Source organism: Amblyomma americanum, chromosome 4 (assembly GCF_052857255.1).
Source record: "Amblyomma americanum isolate KBUSLIRL-KWMA chromosome 4, ASM5285725v1, whole genome shotgun sequence".
Lineage (NCBI taxonomy): Eukaryota > Metazoa > Arthropoda > Arachnida > Ixodida > Ixodidae > Amblyomma > Amblyomma americanum.
The window spans coordinates 95,340,062-95,366,478 of NC_135500.1; the positions used below are offsets into that span (position 1 = coordinate 95,340,062).

Sequence of the window (26,417 nt, forward strand, 5' to 3'; positions counted from 1 at the left end):
TCTAACGGTTTTTTTTTTGCCTTATAGTTATATCAATTATCCGATATGCCTCGTGCAACTATAGGAGGTTTCGCGATATTGTCATAAATAACAAATTCCCACTGGCAATGTACGTACGTGCGGACGCGAAATTCCGTGCACGCGTGCTTCCGGCAAAACTGAAAAGCGACCGCCCGGCTTCCCGGCTGTCATTCTGACGTCTACGGCGGCGTGTACAGTGCAGATCAAACTCGGCAATGCGCCTAGATAACAGAGAGGCCCAGTTAGCGCATAAGACTGCGCATTAGCGCACAATTAGCGTTCATCGATATAGTCGACACGCATTCCTTGCCCGGTCCATGTGTCAACAGCACAGGCTTGCTCCCGCTGCTCTTTCGATGCATGCCGCAGTGCGTTACGATCGCGGGAACGGCTGAGAAAAGCCCAGGGCACGTAATTGCACGCTCGGCGCCTGCTGCCACGAGTGAGGGAAGTATTCGTGCGAAGTTTTGCATTCGGGAGCGGCTGCATACACTACATAAGCGCTTCGAAAAGTGTATTCCTCGCCATCGGCCATACCATGCTGAATACGCCGGTTCTCGTCCGATCACCGAAGCTAAGCAGCATTGGGCTCGGTCAGTACTTGGGAGGGAGACCACCTGGGAACACCGAGTGCTGATGGCACTTCTTTTGCATTTTTTTCGTCTCTAACGGTTTTTTTTTTGCCTTATAGTTATATCAATTATCCGATATGCCTCGTGCAACTATAGGAGGTTTCGCGATATTGTCATAAATAACAAATTCCCACTGGCAATGTACGTACGTGCGGACGCGAAATTCCGTGCACGCGTGCTTCCGGCAAAACTGAAAAGCCACCGCCCGGCTTCCCGGCTGTCATTCTGACGTCTACGGCGGCGTGTACAGGGCAGATCAAACTCGGCAATGCGCCTAGATAACAGAGAGGCCCAGTTAGCGCATAAGACTGCGCATTAGCGCACAATTAGCGTTCATCGATATAGTCGACACGCATTCCTTGCCCGGTCCATGTGTCAACAGCACAGGCTTGCTCCCGCTGCTCTTTCGATGCATGCCGCAGTGCGTTACGATCGCGGGAACGGCTGAGAAAAGCCCAGGGCACGTAATTGCACGCTCGGCGCCTGCTGCCACGAGTGAGGGAAGTATTCGTGCGAAGTTTTGCATTCGGGAGCGGCTGCATACACTACATAAACGCTTTGAAAAGTGTATTTCTCGCCATCGGCCATACCATGCTCTTGGGCCTCCACAGTATATGGCGCTCCAGAATGGCAGGCTATTATTGTGACAAAGACGCACGACCTGCCCGAATTTATTTTCGGGAAAGAATGGACTGCTTTCTGGCCATCCAGAAAGCAGCTGCGGAGCCTCCCGAGTGGCTCTCGAGGCTAGAGCCGCTCTGTATGCTTCGTGAATTTTAGTATGACGAAGCCAGACTCATGATGGCTGACCACGACAGTGTCGTATGTACATAGCGTTTTGTGTGTTTTTTGTTGAGTGTTTTTTGTGTAAATGATATGAGTCAAAGCCAGGCAATAAAGAAAAAAAAATCGGCCATACCATGCTGAATACGCCGGTTCTCGTCCGATCACCGAAGCTAGGCAGCATTGGGCTCGGTCAGTACTTGGGAGGGAGACCACCTGGGAACACCGAGTGCTGATGGCACTTCTTTTGCATTTTTTTCGTCTCTAACGGTTATTTTTTTGCCTCAGAGTTATATCAATTATCCGATATGCCTCGTGCAACTATAGGAGGTTTCGCGATATTGTCATAAATAACAAATTCCCACTGGCAATGTACGTACGTGCGGACGCGAAATTCCGTGCACGCGTGCTTGCGGCAAAACTGAAAAGCGACCGCCCGGCTTCCCGGCTGTCATTCTGACGTCTACGGCGGCGTGTACAGTGCAGATCAAACTCGGCAATGCGCCTAGATAACAGGGAGGCCCAGTTAGCGCATAAGACTGCGCATTAGCGCACAATTAGCGTTCATCGATATAGTCGACACGCATTCCTTGCCCGGTCCATGTGTCAACAGCACAGGCTTGCTCCCGCTGCTCTTTCGATGCATGCCGCAGTGCGTTACGATCGCGGGAACGGCTGAGAAAAGCCCAGGGCACGTAATTGCACGCTCGGCGCCTGCTGCCACGAGTGAGGGAAGTATTCGTGCGAAGTTTTGCATTCGGGAGCGGCTGCATACACTACATAAACGCTTTGAAAAGTGTATTTCTCGCCATCGGCCATACCATGCTCTTGGGCCTCCACAGTATATGGCGCTCCAGAATGGCAGGCTATTATTGTGACAAAGACGCACGACCTGCCCGAATTTATTTTCGGGAAAGAATGGACTGCTTTCTGGCCATCCAGAAAGCAGCTGCGGAGCCTCCCGAGTGGCTCTCGAGGCTAGAGCCGCTCTGTATGCTTCGTGAATTTTAGTATGACGAAGCCAGACTCATGATGGCTGACCACGACAGTGTCGTATGTACATAGCGTTTTGTGTGTTTTTTGTTGAGTGTTTTTTGTGTAAATGTTATGAGTCAAAGCCAGGCAATAAAGAAAAAAAAATCGGCCATACCATGCTGAATACGCCGGTTCTCGTCCGATCACCGAAGCTAGGCAGCATTGGGCTCGGTCAGTACTTGGGAGGGAGACCACCTGGGAACACCGAGTGCTGATGGCACTTCTTTTGCATTTTTTATCGTCTCTAACGCTTTTTTTGCCTCATAGTTATATCAATTATCCGATATGCCTCGTGCAACTATAGGAGGTTTCGCGATATTGTCATAAATAACAAATTCCCACTGGCAATGTACGTACGTGCGGACGCGAAATTCCGTGCACGCGTGCTTCCGGCAAAACTGAAAAGCGACCGCCCGGCTTCCCGGCTGTCATTCTGACGTCTACGGCGGCGTGTACAGTGCAGATCAAACTCGGCAATGCGCCTAGATAACAGAGAGGCCCAGTTAGCGCATAAGACTGCGCATTAGCGCACAATTAGCGTTCATCGATATAGTCGACACGCATTCCTTGCCCGGTCCATGTGTCAACAGCACAGGCTTGCTCCCGCTGCTCTTTCGATGCATGCCGCAGTGCGTTACGATCGCGGGAACGGCTGAGAAAAGCCCAGGGCACGTAATTGCACGCTCGGCGCCTGCTGCCACGAGTGAGGGAAGTATTCGTGCGAAGTTTTGCATTCGGGAGCGGCTGCATACACTACATAAGCGCTTCGAAAAGTGTATTCCTCGCCATCGGCCATACCATGCTGAATACGCCGGTTCTCGTCCGATCACCGAAGCTAAGCAGCATTGGGCTCGGTCAGTACCTAACCACCTGGGAACACCGAGTGCTGATGGCACTTCTTTTGCATTTTTTTCGTCTCTAACGGTTTTTTTTTTGCCTTATAGTTATATCAATTATCCGATATGCCTCGTGCAACTATAGGAGGTTTCGCGATATTGTCATAAATAAATTCCCACTGGCAATGTACGTACGTGCGGACGCGAAATTCCGTGCACGCGTGCTTCCGGCAAAACTGAAAAGCGACCGCCCGGCTTCCCGGCTGTCATTCTGACGTCTACGGCGGCGTGTACAGTGCAGATCAAACTCGGCAATGCGCCTAGATAACAGAGAGGCCCAGTTAGCGCATAAGACTGCGCATTAGCGCACAATTAGCGTTCATCGATATAGTCGACACGCATTCCTTGCCCGGTCCATGTGTCAACAGCACAGGCTTGCTCCCGCTGCTCTTTCGATGCATGCCGCAGTGCGTTACGATCGCGGGAACGGCTGAGAAAAGCCCAGGGCACGTAATTGCACGCTCGGCGCCTGCTGCCACGAGTGAGGGAAGTATTCGTGCGAAGTTTTGCATTCGGGAGCGGCTGCATACACTACATAAGCGCTTCGAAAAGTGCATTCCTCGCCATCGGCCATACCATGCTGAATACGCCGGTTCTCGTCCGATCACCGAAGCTAAGCAGCATTGGGCTCGGTCAGTACTTGGGAGGGAGACCACCTGGGAACACCGAGTGCTGATGGCACTTCTTTTGCATTTTTTTCGTCTCTAACGGTTTTTTTTTTGCCTCATAGTTATATCAGTTATCCGATATGCCTCGTGCAACTATAGGAGGTTTCGCGATATTGTCATAAATAACAAATTCCCACTGGCAATGTACGTACGTGCGGACGCGAAATTCCGTGCACGCGTGCTTCCGGCAAAACTGAAAAGCGACCGCCCGGCTTCCCGGCTGTCATTCTGACGTCTACGGCGGCGTGTACAGTGCAGATCAAACTCGGCAATGCGCCTAGATAACAGAGAGGCCCAGTTAGCGCATAAGACTGCGCATTAGCGCACAATTAGCGTTCATCGATATAGTCGACACGCATTCCTTGCCCGGTCCATGTGTCAAGAGCACAGGCTTGCTCCCGCTGCTCTTTCGATGCATGCCGCAGTGCGTTACGATCGCGGGAACGGCTGAGAAAAGCCCAGGGCACGTAATTGCACGCTCGGCGCCTGCTGCCACGAGTGAGGGAAGTATTCGTGCGAAGTTTTGCATTCGGGAGCGGCTGCATACACTACATAAGCGCTTCGAAAAGTGCATTCCTCGCCATCGGCCATACCATGCTGAATACGCCGGTTCTCGTCCGATCACCGAAGCTAAGCAGCATTGGGCTCGGTCAGTACTTGGGAGGGAGACCACCTGGGAACACCGAGTGCTGATGGCACTTCTTTTGCATTTTTTTCGTCTCTAACGGTTTTTTTTTTGCCTCATAGTTATATCAGTTATCCGATATGCCTCGTGCAACTATAGGAGGTTTCGCGATATTGTCATAAATAACAAATTCCCACTGGCAATGTACGTACGTGCGGACGCGAAATTCCGTGCACGCGTGCTTCCGGCAAAACTGAAAAGCGACCGCCCGGCTTCCCGGCTGTCATTCTGACGTCTACGGCGGCGTGTACAGTGCAGATCAAACTCGGCAATGCGCCTAGATAACAGAGAGGCCCAGTTAGCGCATAAGACTGCGCATTAGCGCACAATTAGCGTTCATCGATATAGTCGACACGCATTCCTTGCCCGGTCCATGTGTCAAGAGCACAGGCTTGCTCCCGCTGCTCTTTCGATGCATGCCGCAGTGCGTTACGATCGCGGGAACGGCTGAGAAAAGCCCAGGGCACGTAATTGCACGCTCGGCGCCTGCTGCCACGAGTGAGGGAAGTATTCGTGCGAAGTTTTGCATTCGGGAGCGGCTGCATACACTACATAAGCGCTTCGAAAAGTGCATTCCTCGCCATCGGCCATACCATGCTGAATACGCCGGTTCTCGTCCGATCACCGAAGCTAAGCAGCATTGGGCTCGGTCAGTACTTGGGAGGGAGACCACCTGGGAACACCGAGTGCTGATGGCACTTCTTTTGCATTTTTTTCGTCTCTAACGGTTTTTTTTTGCCTCATAGTTATATCAGTTATCCGATATGCCTCGTGCAACTATAGGAGGTTTCGCGATATTGTCATAAATAACAAATTCCCACTGGCAATGTACGTACGTGCGGACGCGAAATTCCGTGCACGCGTGCTTCCGGCAAAACTGAAAAGCGACCGCCCGGCTTCCCGGCTGTCATTCTGACGTCTACGGCGGCGTGTACAGTGCAGATCAAACTCGGCAATGCGCCTAGATAACAGAGAGGCCCAGTTAGCGCATAAGACTGCGCATTAGCGCACAATTAGCGTTCATCGATATAGTCGACACGCATTCCTTGCCCGGTCCATGTGTCAACAGCACAGGCTTGCTCCCGCTGCTCTTTCGATGCATGCCGCAGTGCGTTACGATCGCGGGAACGGCTGAGAAAAGCCCAGGGCACGTAATTGCACGCTCGGCGCCTGCTGCCACGAGTGAGGGAAGTATTCGTGCGAAGTTTTGCATTCGGGAGCGGCTGCATACACTACATAAACGCTTTGAAAAGTGTATTTCTCGCCATCGGCCATACCATGCTCTTGGGCCTCCACAGTATATGGCGCTCCAGAATGGCAGGCTATTATTGTGACAAAGACGCACGACCTGCCCGAATTTATTTTCGGGAAAGAATGGACTGCTTTCTGGCCATCCAGAAAGCAGCTGCGGAGCCTCCCGAGTGGCTCTCGAGGCTAGAGCCGCTCTGTATGCTTCGTGAATTTTAGTATGACGAAGCCAGACTCATGATGGCTGACCACGACAGTGTCGTATGTACATAGCGTTTTGTGTGTTTTTTGTTGAGTGTTTTTTGTGTAAATGTTATGAGTCAAAGCCAGGCAATAAAGAAAAAAAAATCGGCCATACCATGCTGAATACGCCGGTTCTCGTCCGATCACCGAAGCTAGGCAGCATTGGGCTCGGTCAGTACTTGGGAGGGAGACCACCTGGGAACACCGAGTGCTGATGGCACTTCTTTTGCATTTTTTTCGTCTCTAACGGTTATTTTTTTGCCTCAGAGTTATATCAATTATCCGATATGCCTCGTGCAACTATAGGAGGTTTCGCGATATTGTCATAAATAACAAATTCCCACTGGCAATGTACGTACGTGCGGACGCGAAATTCCGTGCACGCGTGCTTGCGGCAAAACTGAAAAGCGACCGCCCGGCTTCCCGGCTGTCATTCTGACGTCTACGGCGGCGTGTACAGTGCAGATCAAACTCGGCAATGCGCCTAGATAACAGGGAGGCCCAGTTAGCGCATAAGACTGCGCATTAGCGCACAATTAGCGTTCATCGATATAGTCGACACGCATTCCTTGCCCGGTCCATGTGTCAACAGCACAGGCTTGCTCCCGCTGCTCTTTCGATGCATGCCGCAGTGCGTTACGATCGCGGGAACGGCTGAGAAAAGCCCAGGGCACGTAATTGCACGCTCGGCGCCTGCTGCCACGAGTGAGGGAAGTATTCGTGCGAAGTTTTGCATTCGGGAGCGGCTGCATACACTACATAAACGCTTTGAAAAGTGTATTTCTCGCCATCGGCCATACCATGCTCTTGGGCCTCCACAGTATATGGCGCTCCAGAATGGCAGGCTATTATTGTGACAAAGACGCACGACCTGCCCGAATTTATTTTCGGGAAAGAATGGACTGCTTTCTGGCCATCCAGAAAGCAGCTGCGGAGCCTCCCGAGTGGCTCTCGAGGCTAGAGCCGCTCTGTATGCTTCGTGAATTTTAGTATGACGAAGCCAGACTCATGATGGCTGACCACGACAGTGTCGTATGTACATAGCGTTTTGTGTGTTTTTTGTTGAGTGTTTTTTGTGTAAATGTTATGAGTCAAAGCCAGGCAATAAAGAAAAAAAAAATCGGCCATACCATGCTGAATACGCCGGTTCTCGTCCGATCACCGAAGCTAGGCAGCATTGGGCTCGGTCAGTACTTGGGAGGGAGACCACCTGGGAACACCGAGTGCTGATGGCACTTCTTTTGCATTTTTTATCGTCTCTAACGCTTTTTTTGCCTCATAGTTATATCAATTATCCGATATGCCTCGTGCAACTATAGGAGGTTTCGCGATATTGTCATAAATAACAAATTCCCACTGGCAATGTACGTACGTGCGGACGCGAAATTCCGTGCACGCGTGCTTCCGGCAAAACTGAAAAGCGACCGCCCGGCTTCCCGGCTGTCATTCTGACGTCTACGGCGGCGTGTACAGTGCAGATCAAACTCGGCAATGCGCCTAGATAACAGAGAGGCCCAGTTAGCGCATAAGACTGCGCATTAGCGCACAATTAGCGTTCATCGATATAGTCGACACGCATTCCTTGCCCGGTCCATGTGTCAACAGCACAGGCTTGCTCCCGCTGCTCTTTCGATGCATGCCGCAGTGCGTTACGATCGCGGGAACGGCTGAGAAAAGCCCAGGGCACGTAATTGCACGCTCGGCGCCTGCTGCCACGAGTGAGGGAAGTATTCGTGCGAAGTTTTGCATTCGGGAGCGGCTGCATACACTACATAAGCGCTTCGAAAAGTGCATTCCTCGCCATCGGCCATACCATGCTGAATACGCCGGTTCTCGTCCGATCACCGAAGCTAAGCAGCATTGGGCTCGGTCAGTACTTGGGAGGGAGACCACCTGGGAACACCGAGTGCTGATGGCACTTCTTTTGCATTTTTTTCGTCTCTAACGGTTTTTTTTTTGCCTCATAGTTATATCAGTTATCCGATATGCCTCGTGCAACTATAGGAGGTTTCGCGATATTGTCATAAATAACAAATTCCCACTGGCAATGTACGTACGTGCGGACGCGAAATTCCGTGCACGCGTGCTTCCGGCAAAACTGAAAAGCGACCGCCCGGCTTCCCGGCTGTCATTCTGACGTCTACGGCGGCGTGTACAGTGCAGATCAAACTCGGCAATGCGCCTAGATAACAGAGAGGCCCAGTTAGCGCATAAGACTGCGCATTAGCGCACAATTAGCGTTCATCGATATAGTCGACACGCATTCCTTGCCCGGTCCATGTGTCAACAGCACAGGCTTGCTCCCGCTGCTCTTTCGATGCATGCCGCAGTGCGTTACGATCGCGGGAACGGCTGAGAAAAGCCCAGGGCACGTAATTGCACGCTCGGCGCCTGCTGCCACGAGTGAGGGAAGTATTCGTGCGAAGTTTTGCATTCGGGAGCGGCTGCATACACTACATAAACGCTTTGAAAAGTGTATTTCTCGCCATCGGCCATACCATGCTCTTGGGCCTCCACAGTATATGGCGCTCCAGAATGGCAGGCTATTATTGTGACAAAGACGCACGACCTGCCCGAATTTATTTTCGGGAAAGAATGGACTGCTTTCTGGCCATCCAGAAAGCAGCTGCGGAGCCTCCCGAGTGGCTCTCGAGGCTAGAGCCGCTCTGTATGCTTCGTGAATTTTAGTATGACGAAGCCAGACTCATGATGGCTGACCACGACAGTGTCGTATGTACATAGCGTTTTGTGTGTTTTTTGTTGAGTGTTTTTTGTGTAAATGTTATGAGTCAAAGCCAGGCAATAAAGAAAAAAAAATCGGCCATACCATGCTGAATACGCCGGTTCTCGTCCGATCACCGAAGCTAGGCAGCATTGGGCTCGGTCAGTACTTGGGAGGGAGACCACCTGGGAACACCGAGTGCTGATGGCACTTCTTTTGCATTTTTTTCGTCTCTAACGGTTATTTTTTTGCCTCAGAGTTATATCAATTACCCGATATGCCTCGTGCAACTATAGGAGGTTTCACGATATTGTCATAAATAACAAATTCCCACTGGCAATGTACGTACGTGCGGACGCGAAATTCCGTGCACGCGTGCTTGCGGCAAAACTGAAAAGCGACCGCCCGGCTTCCCGGCTGTCATTCTGACGTCTACGGCGGCGTGTACAGTGCAGATCAAACTCGGCAATGCGCCTAGATAACAGGGAGGCCCAGTTAGCGCATAAGACTGCGCATTAGCGCACAATTAGCGTTCATCGATATAGTCGACACGCATTCCTTGCCCGGTCCATGTGTCAACAGCACAGGCTTGCTCCCGCTGCTCTTTCGATGCATGCCGCAGTGCGTTACGATCGCGGGAACGGCTGAGAAAAGCCCAGGGCACGTAATTGCACGCTCGGCGCCTGCTGCCACGAGTGAGGGAAGTATTCGTGCGAAGTTTTGCATTCGGGAGCGGCTGCATACACTACATAAACGCTTTGAAAAGTGTATTTCTCGCCATCGGCCATACCATGCTCTTGGGCCTCCACAGTATATGGCGCTCCAGAATGGCAGGCTATTATTGTGACAAAGACGCACGACCTGCCCGAATTTATTTTCGGGAAAGAATGGACTGCTTTCTGGCCATCCAGAAAGCAGCTGCGGAGCCTCCCGAGTGGCTCTCGAGGCTAGAGCCGCTCTGTATGCTTCGTGAATTTTAGTATGACGAAGCCAGACTCATGATGGCTGACCACGACAGTGTCGTATGTACATAGCGTTTTGTGTGTTTTTTGTTGAGTGTTTTTTGTGTAAATGTTATGAGTCAAAGCCAGGCAATAAAGAAAAAAAAATCGGCCATACCATGCTGAATACGCCGGTTCTCGTCCGATCACCGAAGCTAGGCAGCATTGGGCTCGGTCAGTACTTGGGAGGGAGACCACCTGGGAACACCGAGTGCTGATGGCACTTCTTTTGCATTTTTTTCGTCTCTAACGGTTATTTTTTTGCCTCAGAGTTATATCAATTATCCGATATGCCTCGTGCAACTATAGGAGGTTTCGCGATATTGTCATAAATAACAAATTCCCACTGGCAATGTACGTACGTGCGGACGCGAAATTCCGTGCACGCGTGCTTGCGGCAAAACTGAAAAGCGACCGCCCGGCTTCCCGGCTGTCATTCTGACGTCTACGGCGGCGTGTACAGTGCAGATCAAACTCGGCAATGCGCCTAGATAACAGGGAGGCCCAGTTAGCGCATAAGACTGCGCATTAGCGCACAATTAGCGTTCATCGATATAGTCGACACGCATTCCTTGCCCGGTCCATGTGTCAACAGCACAGGCTTGCTCCCGCTGCTCTTTCGATGCATGCCGCAGTGCGTTACGATCGCGGGAACGGCTGAGAAAAGCCCAGGGCACGTAATTGCACGCTCGGCGCCTGCTGCCACGAGTGAGGGAAGTATTCGTGCGAAGTTTTGCATTCGGGAGCGGCTGCATACACTACATAAACGCTTTGAAAAGTGTATTTCTCGCCATCGGCCATACCATGCTCTTGGGCCTCCACAGTATATGGCGCTCCAGAATGGCAGGCTATTATTGTGACAAAGACGCACGACCTGCCCGAATTTATTTTCGGGAAAGAATGGACTGCTTTCTGGCCATCCAGAAAGCAGCTGCGGAGCCTCCCGAGTGGCTCTCGAGGCTAGAGCCGCTCTGTATGCTTCGTGAATTTTAGTATGACGAAGCCAGACTCATGATGGCTGACCACGACAGTGTCGTATGTACATAGCGTTTTGTGTGTTTTTTGTTGAGTGTTTTTTGTGTAAATGTTATGAGTCAAAGCCAGGCAATAAAGAAAAAAAAAATCGGCCATACCATGCTGAATACGCCGGTTCTCGTCCGATCACCGAAGCTAGGCAGCATTGGGCTCGGTCAGTACTTGGGAGGGAGACCACCTGGGAACACCGAGTGCTGATGGCACTTCTTTTGCATTTTTTATCGTCTCTAACGCTTTTTTTGCCTCATAGTTATATCAATTATCCGATATGCCTCGTGCAACTATAGGAGGTTTCGCGATATTGTCATAAATAACAAATTCCCACTGGCAATGTACGTACGTGCGGACGCGAAATTCCGTGCACGCGTGCTTCCGGCAAAACTGAAAAGCGACCGCCCGGCTTCCCGGCTGTCATTCTGACGTCTACGGCGGCGTGTACAGTGCAGATCAAACTCGGCAATGCGCCTAGATAACAGAGAGGCCCAGTTAGCGCATAAGACTGCGCATTAGCGCACAATTAGCGTTCATCGATATAGTCGACACGCATTCCTTGCCCGGTCCATGTGTCAACAGCACAGGCTTGCTCCCGCTGCTCTTTCGATGCATGCCGCAGTGCGTTACGATCGCGGGAACGGCTGAGAAAAGCCCAGGGCACGTAATTGCACGCTCGGCGCCTGCTGCCACGAGTGAGGGAAGTATTCGTGCGAAGTTTTGCATTCGGGAGCGGCTGCATACACTACATAAGCGCTTCGAAAAGTGCATTCCTCGCCATCGGCCATACCATGCTGAATACGCCGGTTCTCGTCCGATCACCGAAGCTAAGCAGCATTGGGCTCGGTCAGTACTTGGGAGGGAGACCACCTGGGAACACCGAGTGCTGATGGCACTTCTTTTGCATTTTTTTCGTCTCTAACGGTTTTTTTTTTGCCTCATAGTTATATCAGTTATCCGATATGCCTCGTGCAACTATAGGAGGTTTCGCGATATTGTCATAAATAACAAATTCCCACTGGCAATGTACGTACGTGCGGACGCGAAATTCCGTGCACGCGTGCTTCCGGCAAAACTGAAAAGCGACCGCCCGGCTTCCCGGCTGTCATTCTGACGTCTACGGCGGCGTGTACAGTGCAGATCAAACTCGGCAATGCGCCTAGATAACAGAGAGGCCCAGTTAGCGCATAAGACTGCGCATTAGCGCACAATTAGCGTTCATCGATATAGTCGACACGCATTCCTTGCCCGGTCCATGTGTCAACAGCACAGGCTTGCTCCCGCTGCTCTTTCGATGCATGCCGCAGTGCGTTACGATCGCGGGAACGGCTGAGAAAAGCCCAGGGCACGTAATTGCACGCTCGGCGCCTGCTGCCACGAGTGAGGGAAGTATTCGTGCGAAGTTTTGCATTCGGGAGCGGCTGCATACACTACATAAACGCTTTGAAAAGTGTATTTCTCGCCATCGGCCATACCATGCTCTTGGGCCTCCACAGTATATGGCGCTCCAGAATGGCAGGCTATTATTGTGACAAAGACGCACGACCTGCCCGAATTTATTTTCGGGAAAGAATGGACTGCTTTCTGGCCATCCAGAAAGCAGCTGCGGAGCCTCCCGAGTGGCTCTCGAGGCTAGAGCCGCTCTGTATGCTTCGTGAATTTTAGTATGACGAAGCCAGACTCATGATGGCTGACCACGACAGTGTCGTATGTACATAGCGTTTTGTGTGTTTTTTGTTGAGTGTTTTTTGTGTAAATGTTATGAGTCAAAGCCAGGCAATAAAGAAAAAAAAATCGGCCATACCATGCTGAATACGCCGGTTCTCGTCCGATCACCGAAGCTAGGCAGCATTGGGCTCGGTCAGTACTTGGGAGGGAGACCACCTGGGAACACCGAGTGCTGATGGCACTTCTTTTGCATTTTTTTCGTCTCTAACGGTTATTTTTTTGCCTCAGAGTTATATCAATTATCCGATATGCCTCGTGCAACTATAGGAGGTTTCACGATATTGTCATAAATAACAAATTCCCACTGGCAATGTACGTACGTGCGGACGCGAAATTCCGTGCACGCGTGCTTGCGGCAAAACTGAAAAGCGACCGCCCGGCTTCCCGGCTGTCATTCTGACGTCTACGGCGGCGTGTACAGTGCAGATCAAACTCGGCAATGCGCCTAGATAACAGGGAGGCCCAGTTAGCGCATAAGACTGCGCATTAGCGCACAATTAGCGTTCATCGATATAGTCGACACGCATTCCTTGCCCGGTCCATGTGTCAACAGCACAGGCTTGCTCCCGCTGCTCTTTCGATGCATGCCGCAGTGCGTTACGATCGCGGGAACGGCTGAGAAAAGCCCAGGGCACGTAATTGCACGCTCGGCGCCTGCTGCCACGAGTGAGGGAAGTATTCGTGCGAAGTTTTGCATTCGGGAGCGGCTGCATACACTACATAAACGCTTTGAAAAGTGTATTTCTCGCCATCGGCCATACCATGCTCTTGGGCCTCCACAGTATATGGCGCTCCAGAATGGCAGGCTATTATTGTGACAAAGACGCACGACCTGCCCGAATTTATTTTCGGGAAAGAATGGACTGCTTTCTGGCCATCCAGAAAGCAGCTGCGGAGCCTCCCGAGTGGCTCTCGAGGCTAGAGCCGCTCTGTATGCTTCGTGAATTTTAGTATGACGAAGCCAGACTCATGATGGCTGACCACGACAGTGTCGTATGTACATAGCGTTTTGTGTGTTTTTTGTTGAGTGTTTTTTGTGTAAATGTTATGAGTCAAAGCCAGGCAATAAAGAAAAAAAAATCGGCCATACCATGCTGAATACGCCGGTTCTCGTCCGATCACCGAAGCTAGGCAGCATTGGGCTCGGTCAGTACTTGGGAGGGAGACCACCTGGGAACACCGAGTGCTGATGGCACTTCTTTTGCATTTTTTATCGTCTCTAACGCTTTTTTTGCCTCATAGTTATATCAATTATCCGATATGCCTCGTGCAACTATAGGAGGTTTCGCGATATTGTCATAAATAACAAATTCCCACTGGCAATGTACGTACGTGCGGACGCGAAATTCCGTGCACGCGTGCTTGCGGCAAAACTGAAAAGCGACCGCCCGGCTTCCCGGCTGTCATTCTGACGTCTACGGCGGCGTGTACAGTGCAGATCAAACTCGGCAATGCGCCTAGATAACAGGGAGGCCCAGTTAGCGCATAAGACTGCGCATTAGCGCACAATTAGCGTTCATCGATATAGTCGACACGCATTCCTTGCCCGGTCCATGTGTCAACAGCGCAGGCTTGCACCCGCTGCTCTTTCGATGCATGCCGCAGTGCGTTACGATCGCAGGAACGGCTGAGAAAAGCCCTGGGCACGTAATTGCACGCTCGGCGCCTGCTGCCACGAGTGAGGGAAGTATTCGTGCGAAGTTTTGCATTCGGGAGCGGCTGCATACACTACATAAACGCTTCGAAAAGTGTATTTCTCACCATCAGCCATACCAAACAACACGCTTCTTCGCGACGATGTCTACTACCGAGCAGTAAAGGATGAAATAGGAAAAATAAACCCGTGCAAGAACCTGAAGATATGGCAGCAGTGGGAGTTAAGCAAAGAATCTTTAAAAATCAAAGCAATAGAAAGGGCCACTTGTATACGGTATAAGGAAAAACAAGACGAAGCTGAGTTAAAAGCACTACTGGAAACGTTGCTGAAGCAGGAATGCAAGGCGCCTGGGAAATGGATTGAAGATGTCAGGAAAACCAAGCAAAAGATAGAGCTCATGGAAGAACGGCGTTATCGCGGAGCACTGGTGAGGGCGAGGGCGGAAGACACAGCTGCTGGCGAAGCGCCATCAAAACGTGCTCTCGGTTTAGAAAAAGCCCACGCTGAAAGTAATCACATCGATAAAATAGAATGGGGGGGGGGGGGGTATCTTATCGGCAGACAATGACCACATCGAAGCAGCCTTTACACAATTCTACCAGAGGCTTTTTTCGTGGCATCCGGCAGACGCAGTTGCATTTAAGCATCAGTTTCTTGGTGCAATGCCACGGCTGGACGAAGAAAGGAAAAAGAAAATGGAACTAGAAATAACTGAAAACGAAGTAGGGCATGCGATAGATGAATTAAACCTCGGAAAATCACCAGGACCAGATGGATTCAGTGCGGCATTTTATAAAGAATTTAAGCATGAAATTGCCCCGGTGCTATGTACAATGTTTAACGAAGCCTATGGAATAAACTTTTTGCCTCCGTCTTTTGGGACCTCCCATACGGTACTCATACCGAAAACTGATGATATAGAGAAATTAAAATCTGTTACCGCATATCGACCGATAGCACTCACTAATGTGGACTACAAAATTTTTATGAAGGTATTGGCGCGAAGACTACAGACAGTGATAAAGGAAATTGTTGGACCCCACCAGACATGTAGAATAAAAGGGCGATCGATTTTTTCCAACATTCACAAAGCACGCAGTGTACTTGAAACCTGCGATGCAATTAATGGGCGGGTGGCCATGCTTCAGATTGATCTCGAAAAAGCTTTTGATTGTGTTTCTCATGAAATCTTGTTTTCCGTTTTAGACCATGTGAATGTCGGTTCAGTTATCCGCGAGGGTGTAGCCCTGGCGTATCGAAACTGCACGACAAGATTGATTGTTAACAAATGCTTGGGGGCCCCCATTAGCGTGCAGCGTTCAGTGCGTCAGGGCTGCCCCCTCAGCCCTCTCTTATTTTGAATACGCCGGCTCTCGTCCGATCACCGAAGCTAAGCAGCATTGGGCTCGGTCAGTACTTGGGAGGGAGACCACCTGGGAACACCGAGTGCTGATGGCACTTCTTTTGCATTTTTTATCGTCTCTAACGCTTTTTCTGCCTCTTAGTTATATCAATTATCCGATATGCCTCGTGCAACTATAGGAGGTCACGCGATATTGTTATAAATAACAAATTCCCACTGGCAATGCACGTACGTGCGGACGCGAAATTCCGTGCACGCGTGCTTGCGGCAAAACTGAAAAGCGACCGCCCGGCTTCCCCGGAAAGATTCCCATACACTCGGCTTAGCACGATGCGAAATGCCGAGAACAATAGCTTTCATTAAGGCTGCATTTATGGGCCAGTTCCGTTTGCATGGGCAACGGAAAGAGGATACCAGAGAGCGCATTTTCTCCTGCCACTCTTCTAGGCCTTTACATTGTTTTTATCCACCACTTAAAAGAGGGCTGGCCACCAACAACTTATCTTAAATTGGATGGCCAACAAAGCCCATGCACCTGCAAAACATTTTTTGCACATTTAAGCGCTTCGGTTTTCGGTTACGATACATTATGACTCGGCTGCCGTTCCCTCCGCAGAACGTGCTCTACGTAATTAAATGGATTCGATCCTTTCTATAGCTAACTGGTCTTGCTGTTTCTTCCTTAAGTGTCCTAGCCTCTCCCCACTGAGTGCCGCAGTCTTGAGAGATGAATGGCTGGCACGGTGTCCGTGTCCCGCTTACTGGTTAAGAACGCAAAACATCAGATTTAGAGGTGAGTGGCTGTGCCTGACATGTTTAATATGCCGCTGGGCCTGCACATGCATCTTTGTTAGCGCTATAGCTGAGCGGGGATGGCAGCAAAGGGCTCATGGAAGAGGGAAGCGCACCGACAGGGGACGGTTCTTCAGGGCAATGGCTTACTTGCCGCTCTCCTTGCTGGTGGACGACTTCTCGCCGTGAGACCTCTTATGCTTCTTGTGATGTTTCCCATTGCGCCCGGGCCGGGTTGACTCGACAGCGCCGGTGTTCGCGTTAGGGGCGGCGTCCATGGCGCATGGTCCTTAGAGCCGAGCGTACACTCGTGCACGTAGAAGCGACGATCTTCTTCGTCGACTCCTCGGGGGCCGGGAACGCGCCGTTTCGGATTTCTTTCTCTTTCTTGTACTCGTACACAGGTTGCGAATAATAGCATGCTGAGAATTCTTTTTGAGATGAGGATAACATGTCGCCACTGTGTGCAACTCATCAAGGGACACTGAGGACCACTCCGTCGAGGTGTTGTTCTCAAGGGAAATTAATTCCTTGGTTTTTTCTGACTACGCTGAAGTTTTTTTCTGCAACAAAATGCCCATTTATTGCCAGAAGAATTGGATTTAAATAGCTTCCCGCCAGGGGGTTAGAACCCGTAACGTCCTTGTACCGAAAAAGATGGGTTGCCACCGTTTCGAAGTGAATGGCGGTGTATCGTAGCTTTTGAAATCCGCGCACAAATATCGGTGTCGACGCACTAATTATACTTGCATGCACTATCGGTCGCTGATGGCGGCATCTGCATTTCCGTTTTTGGTCCTTTCTAGCTTGTAAAAGCTCTATGTTTGTTGGGGGTGGTCAGTTCGTGATTAGAACGCGGCACCCTAATGATAAAGGCTAAAGGCTTTCATTTTTTCACTGTCGCTGTGGGTTATCGCGGTTGCTGCAAGAACAGAAAAAAATTCGGGGGGGGGGGGGATAAATTCGCTTTGATGCGGAGGAAATGCGATATCATTCTTCTTTCACTCGCCAATCTATTGCAGTTCTCATTCTATTCCGTTTCCGACTACGCAACAACGCAGAATCTGTCACATTGTTAGACTGCACTGCTACTGCACTGGCAGGCGGCTGTTTTAAACACAGCCACCTGTGGAGCTTGTGAGACCCAGGTTGCCCTTCCCGAGCAATGCGACAAGAAACAGCTCCCGCAAGTGTAACTTTTGCAGAGTTCTTCTGGAGGCTCTATATTTTGCACGCAGGCGTGCTGTTGTCCGAGTAACTTTCTGCTTAGTCATTTTCATTTTCGCTGAGTCATTCTTTTTCCGGCGTCTGCCTCTTCTCTCCAACAAATGGAGATGGGGACGGTTGACAAGGGGCGGGTGGAGAGAGCAAAATCTCTCTAAATATCACCTAGCAGATAGGCGCTTCACACACATGCCAATACCGCCAAACAATATTCGCATTCATCGGCCTCCTAATTCTGTCGCATTAATATGGTTTTGTGATTCTTCACGAAATGGAGGCCCCAGATCCATGTAAAAGGAGGAGGACAAAGACTTTGCTGTTGCTACTAAGCTCAGCGAAACCAGAGAAACACAATAACAAAACTGGCCTTGATATACTGTAGCCGCCTCGGCTTCAGTAGGTAGTGGGTTCAACTCCCACTGCCGGCTGGGTACCCACCGGTTTCTCCAAATGGGTACAAGCTTATACCATGGCCTGGTGCTCGGAATTTTCTGGCTGGATTGCTTGGCAAAGCAGCCTGCGCCTTCAATTCTCGTCATTCTAAGCTTTTATGACCGCATACTGCCTAGCAATTCGTCAGAAGTAGAGCTTAGGGAGTTCGCTTTTAGTCATGTATTCGGGTTCATGCAGCATCCGAGCAAGACTCAGTTTTCGGAAGGGTGAGGATGAGAGTTGCTCTCTGAGAACAATGAAGATGTGAGAAAAGCTGGCGATTGATAAAGATTCACACAACATAATCTCGAAGCCGGCCCGTTGAGTCCTAAACTTTCGAGAAAGGCTGTACCTTGCACCGACAGCTGTTAAGAACCCGTTCCTGGGTTTCGCGTCGTAATGGGGAAGCATTCGGAGGTTGGTTACCATGGGAGGGGAAGGGTACGTCGTGACCGGAGGAACGCTAAGCGGCAGGTGATTACCACCGGAGCCACCCGGAGGGTGTTTACCGAGGAAGGTATCGCGAGAGCGGAAGAATCCCCAACCGGAGAATGGCTATCGTTGAAGGAGGTGGGTATGGCGAGAGCGCAAGATGGCGCATCCGGTGGGTGGTTGCCACTGGCATCACCCGGAGGGTTGTTACCCTGGGGGGAGGAAGGTATGACTAGAGCGTAGGATGGCGTAACCGGAGGGTGGTTAGCACGTGAACCATTTGGATCATGTTTAGCGTGGGAGGAGGAGGGTGTGGCAAGAGCGGAGTAATCGCCAGCAGGAGGATGGCCACCGTGAAAGGAGGAGGGTATGGCGTTAAACTGCTAGACACTCGTAGAGCCCTTCACGACACCAGAAACATACCGGCAAACAATCTGGGAATCCCACATGACAGCCTAAGCCGAGAGCAAGCCACTATACTTAGGCGCCAACAAACCAACGTGTATCTAAACTGAGCACTTTATCACAAGAGGTGGCCTACACGATACAACAGTGTGTCTAGTACGGAGGCACAGGTACGCTGTACCACGTAACATGGGAATGCAGGGCTAGCCCCATAATGCCTAAAATAGATAGCCGCAGTTCTGAGCAGTTGGAGAACCTTCTACCCGACTCGGACCCATAGCGTCAGCTCACGCTGGTACAGCAAGCCAGAGTCGCAGCTGAAGCCAGCGAATTTCAATGGAATTATATTATTCAGACCCACTAACCCACCTTATTCCATGTCCTGGGGTGGGCCAACTTCCAAATTTTGGTGGTCCTCAGATTTTCAAATTTGACGGTGCCCTATGAATGGTGCGCTGGCGGTCACGTGGCGTTAATGACGTCATGACTTTCTCAATCGCGTTCGTTGATCGCGGAGGGTCCACGTACCACTACTAGCGGAGTGGAGCAGCGGTTAAAAAATCCGCCACCGGCGCGGCAGGTGGCTGTTTTAAATACAGGCACCGGTCGGGCGTGTGACACCCGTGCTGCTCTTCCCGTGCTCCCGTAAGCCTCAGCGCAGCGCAGCGGTGGGGCAGGTGCATACTGCACTGAATCTGACAACGGTGGGCACGTTCTCGATTCGGTGGGCAGGTTGTGATGTCAACGTCACTTAACCTCTCTCGACCAATCAAGAAATTTCGTGACAGAAATTTTTTTGTGAGACAGCAACTTAAAGGCTACCACATTAATAAAAAATAATGAAGCTGACACTTAAGCTCAGCCTTAAGGGTATGACAAGACAGCGTTAATGCCCATATATGCAGAGTTCGTCATTCTCGATTTTAAGTTCATAGATCCCTGGTGGTCCTCATACCACTACTGGCATAGTGGTTCAACGGTTCAGGGATGCACCACTGCCTAGCTATGGCAAGTGCTGCTATCGGTGGGGCTTGTGCGGCCCAAGTTGCTCTTCCCGAGCAACCTTTCCCGACCGACCATTATTTTAACTGCCACCTAACGGTGGCCAGGTTGTTCACAATCCGGTGGGCAGGTTTTGATGACGCCGCAATGTCACTTCAACTAGGTGGGCCACCTATGTTGCATACACGGGAATTACTAGCTCACAACGACAAAGGATTTTCTGCAGAAGGGGAGCCTTCACGCTTTTGCGTTAAGAGAAGATTATGCAACTGTCCCGGTCGTTGCCACTAAGGTTACCTGCCACTGGCCATTGACAGGTGGCGCTGGGCATTTCCGCTTGTACAGACCCTAGTAATGTAAAAGCCTTAGAGTAAATGTTGCAGTGGTGCACATCTGAGTGACCTACAACATCGTGGAAAGAAACTGCTCCGTTTGTACCGAAGGCGATTCAATTCCCGCTTAGGGGTAGTAAGCTTTTTCTCCCGGCTCCCATTAGGGAGAGTAGTTGGGTATTTTGGTATACAAGAACGCCATCATGTTCTTAGATTCGGGTTCATCTGCTTCCTTAGGTTCGGACGACATTCGCCTATAAGCTTGGCCAAATGAGGAGGCAGATGCATTTCACGCTTAGAAAGTGCATAAAGCAATGCGTTATAATTGTCTGAAAGTTCAAGCGCCAAGCCGTTTTGCCTGTTTTCACTGCCGATGTTATAAGGTACGGCGCTTGAAGGAGAAGCTGTGCTCAGCCGTTAAAACCTAATTGCACAATGGGATGTCATAATATATGCGTAATATACTTGTGGTTGTGGTTTATGGGGCTTAACGTCTCAAGGTGACTGAGGCTATGAGGGTCGCCGTAGTGCGCTGGGCACCTGACAATTTCAACCACCACTGACATCGCGCAATACACGGGCCTCTAGCATTTCTCCTCCATCGAAATGCAACGGCCGCAGCCCGGATAGAACCCGCGTCTTTCAGGTCAGAAGCCGAGCGCCTTAACCACTGAACCACAGAGGCGACCTTAAAGCACTTATACTTCGAGAAAGTGTCGCTGACATCAGTGCCATGGTTAAGGGTATAGACGTTTTTTTTTTCAGGACCCTGTAAGAGTTGCTGCTAGTACTGAACAATGGCTGTACAACTGTGCCGGATGCATACGAAATAAGGAATGTATGCCGTTTTGCGTAGCCCAAATGCGGCACATCATAACACCAATGGCAACGATTCATTGTGACTTTGGGAGAAATAATGAGTAAAGACGACGGAACATGCTTCAGTTTGGTGCCTGCAAAACAAGCCAATGCATGCGCAAGTCGTGACAGTACAACAAAGTGGTCTAAACAGGCGTGTGTACGAAGGTTGCACCGACATCATAGTGGTCACCAGAAGTGCGGCGAAAACCTGCTGGCTATTTTAAATCTGCTTATCGCCGCCGTGGAAGCTATGCTGCATGCTCCATCATGGCGCCTGTGACATCATGCAAAGCCAAGGTGTCGAAAAGCAGCCTGCACTGTAAGCATTGTACTTACCCTTTCGGACCGCTTATTATTTTGCTGTTGACGAACTCCTTGGACTATAAGGACATGGGAGGATACATTGAGTAAAATTTTTCTGCTCTGGCGTAAAACGGGCGGCGCCCGCCTTAAATATCCTGGGATATTGCCTTTGGCTTTGCAGTAGTAGTCCAATTTTTATCAGCCTTAAGGTGGCGAATATTTCGTCACTTGCCCATTACCTGTTCGAGGTGTTAAAACTGGGCTTAAACGCTTAGAATTTATTCAATTAAATTGAAAAATTTCGCTATGCGTTCTGAAGATATGCTTCTCTAGCTTCGGAGAGGTCCTTCCATATCGGACTGAAATGCGAATTCATTCCGATGAAAACAGCACTTTCTTGGAGAGGCCCCTTACGAGTCATCAAAATGGATCAAGCAGATTTCAGCGTACGCTGGCGCTAAAGACATTTATTTTCTTCCGGGGAAAACGCGTACAACCAAACACCAGCGCATTTGCACTCATTTGGGCGGAGCCGACCGCGACGTCGATACCTGCATCCCTAAGTGATGATGCTTCATTAAATTTTAGGGCCACCGCACAGCACCGCAGTCTTCGTGTCCAGTCGCTCTGATCAGCCGACGCAGCCTCGCCAACGGTGGCCAGTTGTGCAGCTATATGCAGGAACAGCGGCCGGCACACGTCCTGCTGGCTCGATACACTGGAGCGACGCTCTCTTGCACGGTTCCGCGTGTGCGCGTGCAGCAATACACCTGTAGCAACACACGAGAGGAGACACGAACATAGGACGTTTCAGATAACCGGGCACGCATTAATCTTGCTCCAGTTGGTGTTTTTATGCAATTTCTGAACCAATCGACAAGAGCCGAAGAGATGCTTGCTGACCATACATTGCAAGGCAGCGAGCAGGGTGAGGTAGCAGGGTGCACACAAAGTTGGCTATAAAGGACGCAAGCAAATAGCGTGAAATGATGTGCGTGATATCATTAAGGCGCGAGAGGGAAGACACAGAGAGCAAACAACGCACCAAGCGGTCGTACGGTAATGTTTTCTCGTACGTCAGTAAAACCTGGTGCTGGGCTTCTTGTTTCTGCATGCAACCACACGTAAGTATATACGAAAGGAAGAACTGACACACATCAGTGTGCTGGCGCGTGCTGTTTCATGATTTTATAGCTGTCTGTGGCTTCTGCTACTTTAGTTTAAAAATTATTTTTTTGTTCGTTGGCTTTCTGAGCATAGATTGCAACCAACAGGGTCAAATTCTTCCACGAAAACGCGAGCAAGAAGTCACTTGGCTGGCACGTGCCACCGCTGTGCAGCCAACAGTTCCACCATGCACCAATAAGAAGCGGCAGGACAAAAGCGTCGTGCATCCATTGTTATTGGCTTGAATGCAAAACGTGATGCTGGTGCGTAATAGTGGCAACGGCTACTCATTGTCGTACAGGCGTTCAAAGCACAGAAAAAATGCGCATACAATTCCAACAAATGCACAACTAAGCACGTGTACAGATATTTGGCGAAGCTATAAAAGACGCAGAATCACGCCGAGTCTGAGTCCGGATAAAAATTTAAAAACGCAGCGGCCAATGTCCCTCAAAAGAGGCCCTCCAGGAAACAGCATCGCACTATTGTCACGGCGTAATTGTAGGTAGACTTACATATCAGCCGTCTGCGGGTGCCAAGCTAGCAGCTTAAAGGTGTTTAACCACGTAGACAGCGGTTTGAAGGGTTCCTTTGCGGGAATTTTGGTGATATTTTCATGAGGTCTATCCTACTATGGAGAAGCAACTACCATATGCTAGCTAATTATGAATTTTAGTGCTGTCGTCCATGCGCAGCCCAGGCACTAGAAACTGTCGGCTGAGAAGCAGGAACTCTCTGGTTCAGAAAGTGCGGTTGATTTCACCTGTGTGAAAATCAACGTGGAATATTTTGACCGGCGAAACATATGCAAAATTTAGTCCGTGCTCGGTTAACCATGCGACACAAGTATTACCGTTAGTTGAGATAACCAGCAGGAAACTCAGCTGCAAGACCAGCTGCTTTCCTCTGCGCAAGTCAAGCGGCACCATTTAGCAACGATCTGAAATTACAAGTGAAAGACAAATGGACCGGTTTCGCCGCTACATAACAATCTTGGAACGTAACTGTGGCCATCCAGAAGCTACCAAGTGGAAATAAAAGGACAAGCTTTTGTATACTGGAAAAATTGCAGCGCAGCAGTAACAAATACGAGACGAGAAGGACGCAAACACAAGCGCTTGTGTTTGCGTCCTTCTCGTCTCGTATTTGTTACTGCTGCGCTGCAATTTTTCCAGTATGCAGAACCAACTAGCCAGTCACTATGTTTTAAGCAAGCTTTTGTACACTGCATGGTAAAAAGTGGGCTAAACCCTTAGAGGAGCAAGCTTGTGCATAGCTTGCAGAATTCAAGCTCAACAAATACAGCCCAGAAAAAAAAGAACTGCTGTCCAGTCGTTCTTCTTTCTATGACCGGGAGTAGCATGCATAAAAGCACAGTGCTGTCTTTGTTGCGCTTGAATTACGGAAGCAAAAGTGGGCTGTTTAGATAAACGCAAGTGTTGGACATCGTTTATTAAGGGGCACCACATAGAGGCAATCATGAGATACCGAGAAGACCCGGGTAAGGTAACAATAGAAAGTGGTAACGTGTACTGAGATAAATTTCGGCGATGGGAGGTTCGGAGCGGAAGGAAGCATGAAATGTTGCAAAAAAACTTAGTTTAGGAAAGACATGATAATCAGCAGCAGCCTGACAACGCCCACTGCAGGAAAAATGCCTCTCCCATATGTCTCCAATTAACCCTGTCCTTTTCCAGCTGCGGCCACAGTATCTAATCCGCCCACCTAACTTCCTGCCGCCCCCTGCTACGCATACTTTCTCTTCGAATCCACTCCGTTACCCTTCAAGACCAGCGGTTATCTAGCCTTCGTATTACACGCCCTTCCCAAGCTCATTTCTTCCTCTTGGTTTCGACTAGGATGTCATTAACACGAGTTTGTTCCCTCACCCCCACTGCCCTCTTCCTGTCTCTTAAAGGTGCACTAAAGACTATTCTGAGCTCTTTAGAAAAGACTAGTGCTATAGACGAGGACACAGAAATAGAAGTACACATGACAAGCCCCTGTATTGTGTACTTCTATTTTCGTGTCCTTGTCTATACAGCTAGTCATTTCTAACTTAATAATGTGCAACCAACTATAGCCCTGCTTGAAGTCTGAGCTCGTCTTTGTATATCCCGAGAACTCATCCTACACGCTACAAGCATTCTTAAAACTTCGAATTATTGTGCTGTGCCGCCGATTTCCCTATTAAATCGAATTAAACGCGCCGGCTTCCCCCTTTTTTAAACCCACGTACGAAATAGCAGGAATGGACCAACGCGTGGAGTGCCTTTCAGTCAGCCTACTGCGCATTTATTTTGCTTTTTTAGTTTCCGCGAACAAATTGTTTCAGTTGCAGATAACATAGCCGCAAATTAGGCACACGGAAAAAAAATACGCGTTGACTCTTTGCTTTATGTATAACTCCGCCGATGGCAGAGCGGCAAGCCGCCAAGCGACTGGCTGACGACAAGGTGGTCCTCGCCTTGGACCTCAAGGGGGCGTTTCACAACGTGACCCACGACATCATCCTCGCACATTCGTCATAGACGAATGGTGGCCACAACACGTTTAGGTATATCCGACAGTTTCTCACTGATTGGCACACGTATATACGTATCCAAGACCAGGAGCATGGCCCGTACCCCTTGGGTGCAAGAGCTACCAGACAGGGAGCAGTCCTATCTCCCCTCCTCCTTAATCTCGCCATGACTCACCTCCCTCCACTGCTTAATAACGTCCCAGGAATCAGGCATGTCCTGTATGCCGACGACATCACGCTCCGGGCAACACATGGGTCATTGGGACCGATCGAGGCCAACCTGCAACAAGCGGCGACTACGGATACGCCCGCCGCAGCGGCCTGGAATGTTCCCCGACCAAATCAGAATTCTTGCACCTCCCAGGTGGTCGAAATTATGCCGGAGCCCTCCACTACGGCACCTATTTCTCTTTCTTCTTTCACTCCCTCCTTCATCCCTTCCCTTACGGTGCGGTTCAGGTGTCCAACGATATATGAGACAGATACTGCGCCATTTTCTCCCCCCCCCCCCAAAAAAAACAATTATTAAAAACCACCTTCGGCCCAAACCTAAGTGTATCACCAAAATTTACCTCATCTTTGCGATGAGGTAAGAGATTTGGGACTCTTTATCCACCGCAACCGCAAGACCTATACAACCCTGAAGAAGCTACGCAAGATTGGAGAGCAGGTGGGCCGCATGGTACTCCGGGTATCTAACAAACGAAGGCTTACGATGCAAGACACCCTGAGGCTGGCCAATGCATTCGTAAGAAGCGAGATACTCTATTCCGCACCCTATCTCCACTTGCGGAAATGTGACGAGAACGCCCTAGAGGTAATCCTTCGCAAAATCTATAAGCGCGCCCTCTACCTCCCCATAACGATGTCCAGTCAACGGCTCATCGATCTCGGGATGACCAACACCTTTGCGGAGCTACGCGAGCCGCACTTAAACAACCAATACTTGCGGATGAACAAATTGTCAGGCAGCAAAATCCTCCTAGACCACGTGCACGCTGCCTACAAAGCACAAGCAGGGGAACGGACCAAGGTTCCAGAGGATTGGCGCCACGCGTTCAAGGTCCAGCCTCTGCCACAAACATGACAAAGGGGACTCATGAGAGCCATCGTACCGTGTGCGCGACGGCCCTTAACGACGGCTGCGGCTCTCGCTATGGAGTCTTCTACACGGATTCTGCTTGCCCACTCCACTGGGGATGGTATACGGCGGCAGTAATCTATAAAAAAAAGTA

At 50.1% G+C, this 26,417-nt stretch overlaps 1 protein-coding gene, 6 non-coding genes and 10 pseudogenes across 7 annotated transcripts in view; 16 read left to right on the forward strand and 1 right to left on the reverse strand.

The window, feature by feature from the left end:
- LOC144129683 (uncharacterized) overlaps positions 1-16,797 on the reverse strand; it is a 42,647-nt gene extending 25,850 nt beyond the window's left edge. Inside the window, exon 1 of the mRNA XM_077663784.1 lies at positions 16,651-16,797. Coding sequence (XP_077519910.1) covers positions 16,651-16,778 — 128 coding nt within the window. The 5' untranslated portion in view covers positions 16,779-16,797. The remainder of the gene's footprint in view (positions 1-16,650) is intronic.
- LOC144130929 (5S ribosomal RNA) lies at positions 545-663 on the forward strand. Its single transcript, XR_013314356.1, has one exon. It is a non-coding gene; the product is annotated as a 5S ribosomal RNA (ribosomal RNA).
- On the forward strand, positions 1,559-1,677 carry LOC144130613 (5S ribosomal RNA; annotated as a pseudogene).
- LOC144130615 (5S ribosomal RNA) lies at positions 2,573-2,691 on the forward strand (annotated as a pseudogene).
- On the forward strand, positions 3,256-3,366 carry LOC144130653 (5S ribosomal RNA; annotated as a pseudogene).
- Positions 3,930-4,048, forward strand: LOC144130930 (5S ribosomal RNA). Its single transcript, XR_013314357.1, has one exon. It is a non-coding gene; the product is annotated as a 5S ribosomal RNA (ribosomal RNA).
- On the forward strand, positions 4,615-4,733 carry LOC144130932 (5S ribosomal RNA). The gene has a single exon (XR_013314358.1). It is a non-coding gene; the product is annotated as a 5S ribosomal RNA (ribosomal RNA).
- LOC144130933 (5S ribosomal RNA) lies at positions 5,300-5,418 on the forward strand. The gene has a single exon (XR_013314359.1). It is a non-coding gene; the product is annotated as a 5S ribosomal RNA (ribosomal RNA).
- LOC144130616 (5S ribosomal RNA) lies at positions 6,313-6,431 on the forward strand (annotated as a pseudogene).
- LOC144130617 (5S ribosomal RNA) lies at positions 7,328-7,446 on the forward strand (annotated as a pseudogene).
- LOC144130934 (5S ribosomal RNA) lies at positions 8,011-8,129 on the forward strand. Its single transcript, XR_013314360.1, has one exon. It is a non-coding gene; the product is annotated as a 5S ribosomal RNA (ribosomal RNA).
- On the forward strand, positions 9,025-9,143 carry LOC144130618 (5S ribosomal RNA; annotated as a pseudogene).
- LOC144130619 (5S ribosomal RNA) lies at positions 10,039-10,157 on the forward strand (annotated as a pseudogene).
- Positions 11,054-11,172, forward strand: LOC144130621 (5S ribosomal RNA; annotated as a pseudogene).
- LOC144130935 (5S ribosomal RNA) lies at positions 11,737-11,855 on the forward strand. The gene has a single exon (XR_013314361.1). It is a non-coding gene; the product is annotated as a 5S ribosomal RNA (ribosomal RNA).
- On the forward strand, positions 12,751-12,869 carry LOC144130622 (5S ribosomal RNA; annotated as a pseudogene).
- Positions 13,765-13,883, forward strand: LOC144130623 (5S ribosomal RNA; annotated as a pseudogene).
- Positions 16,798-26,417: the final 9,620 nt, after the last annotated feature.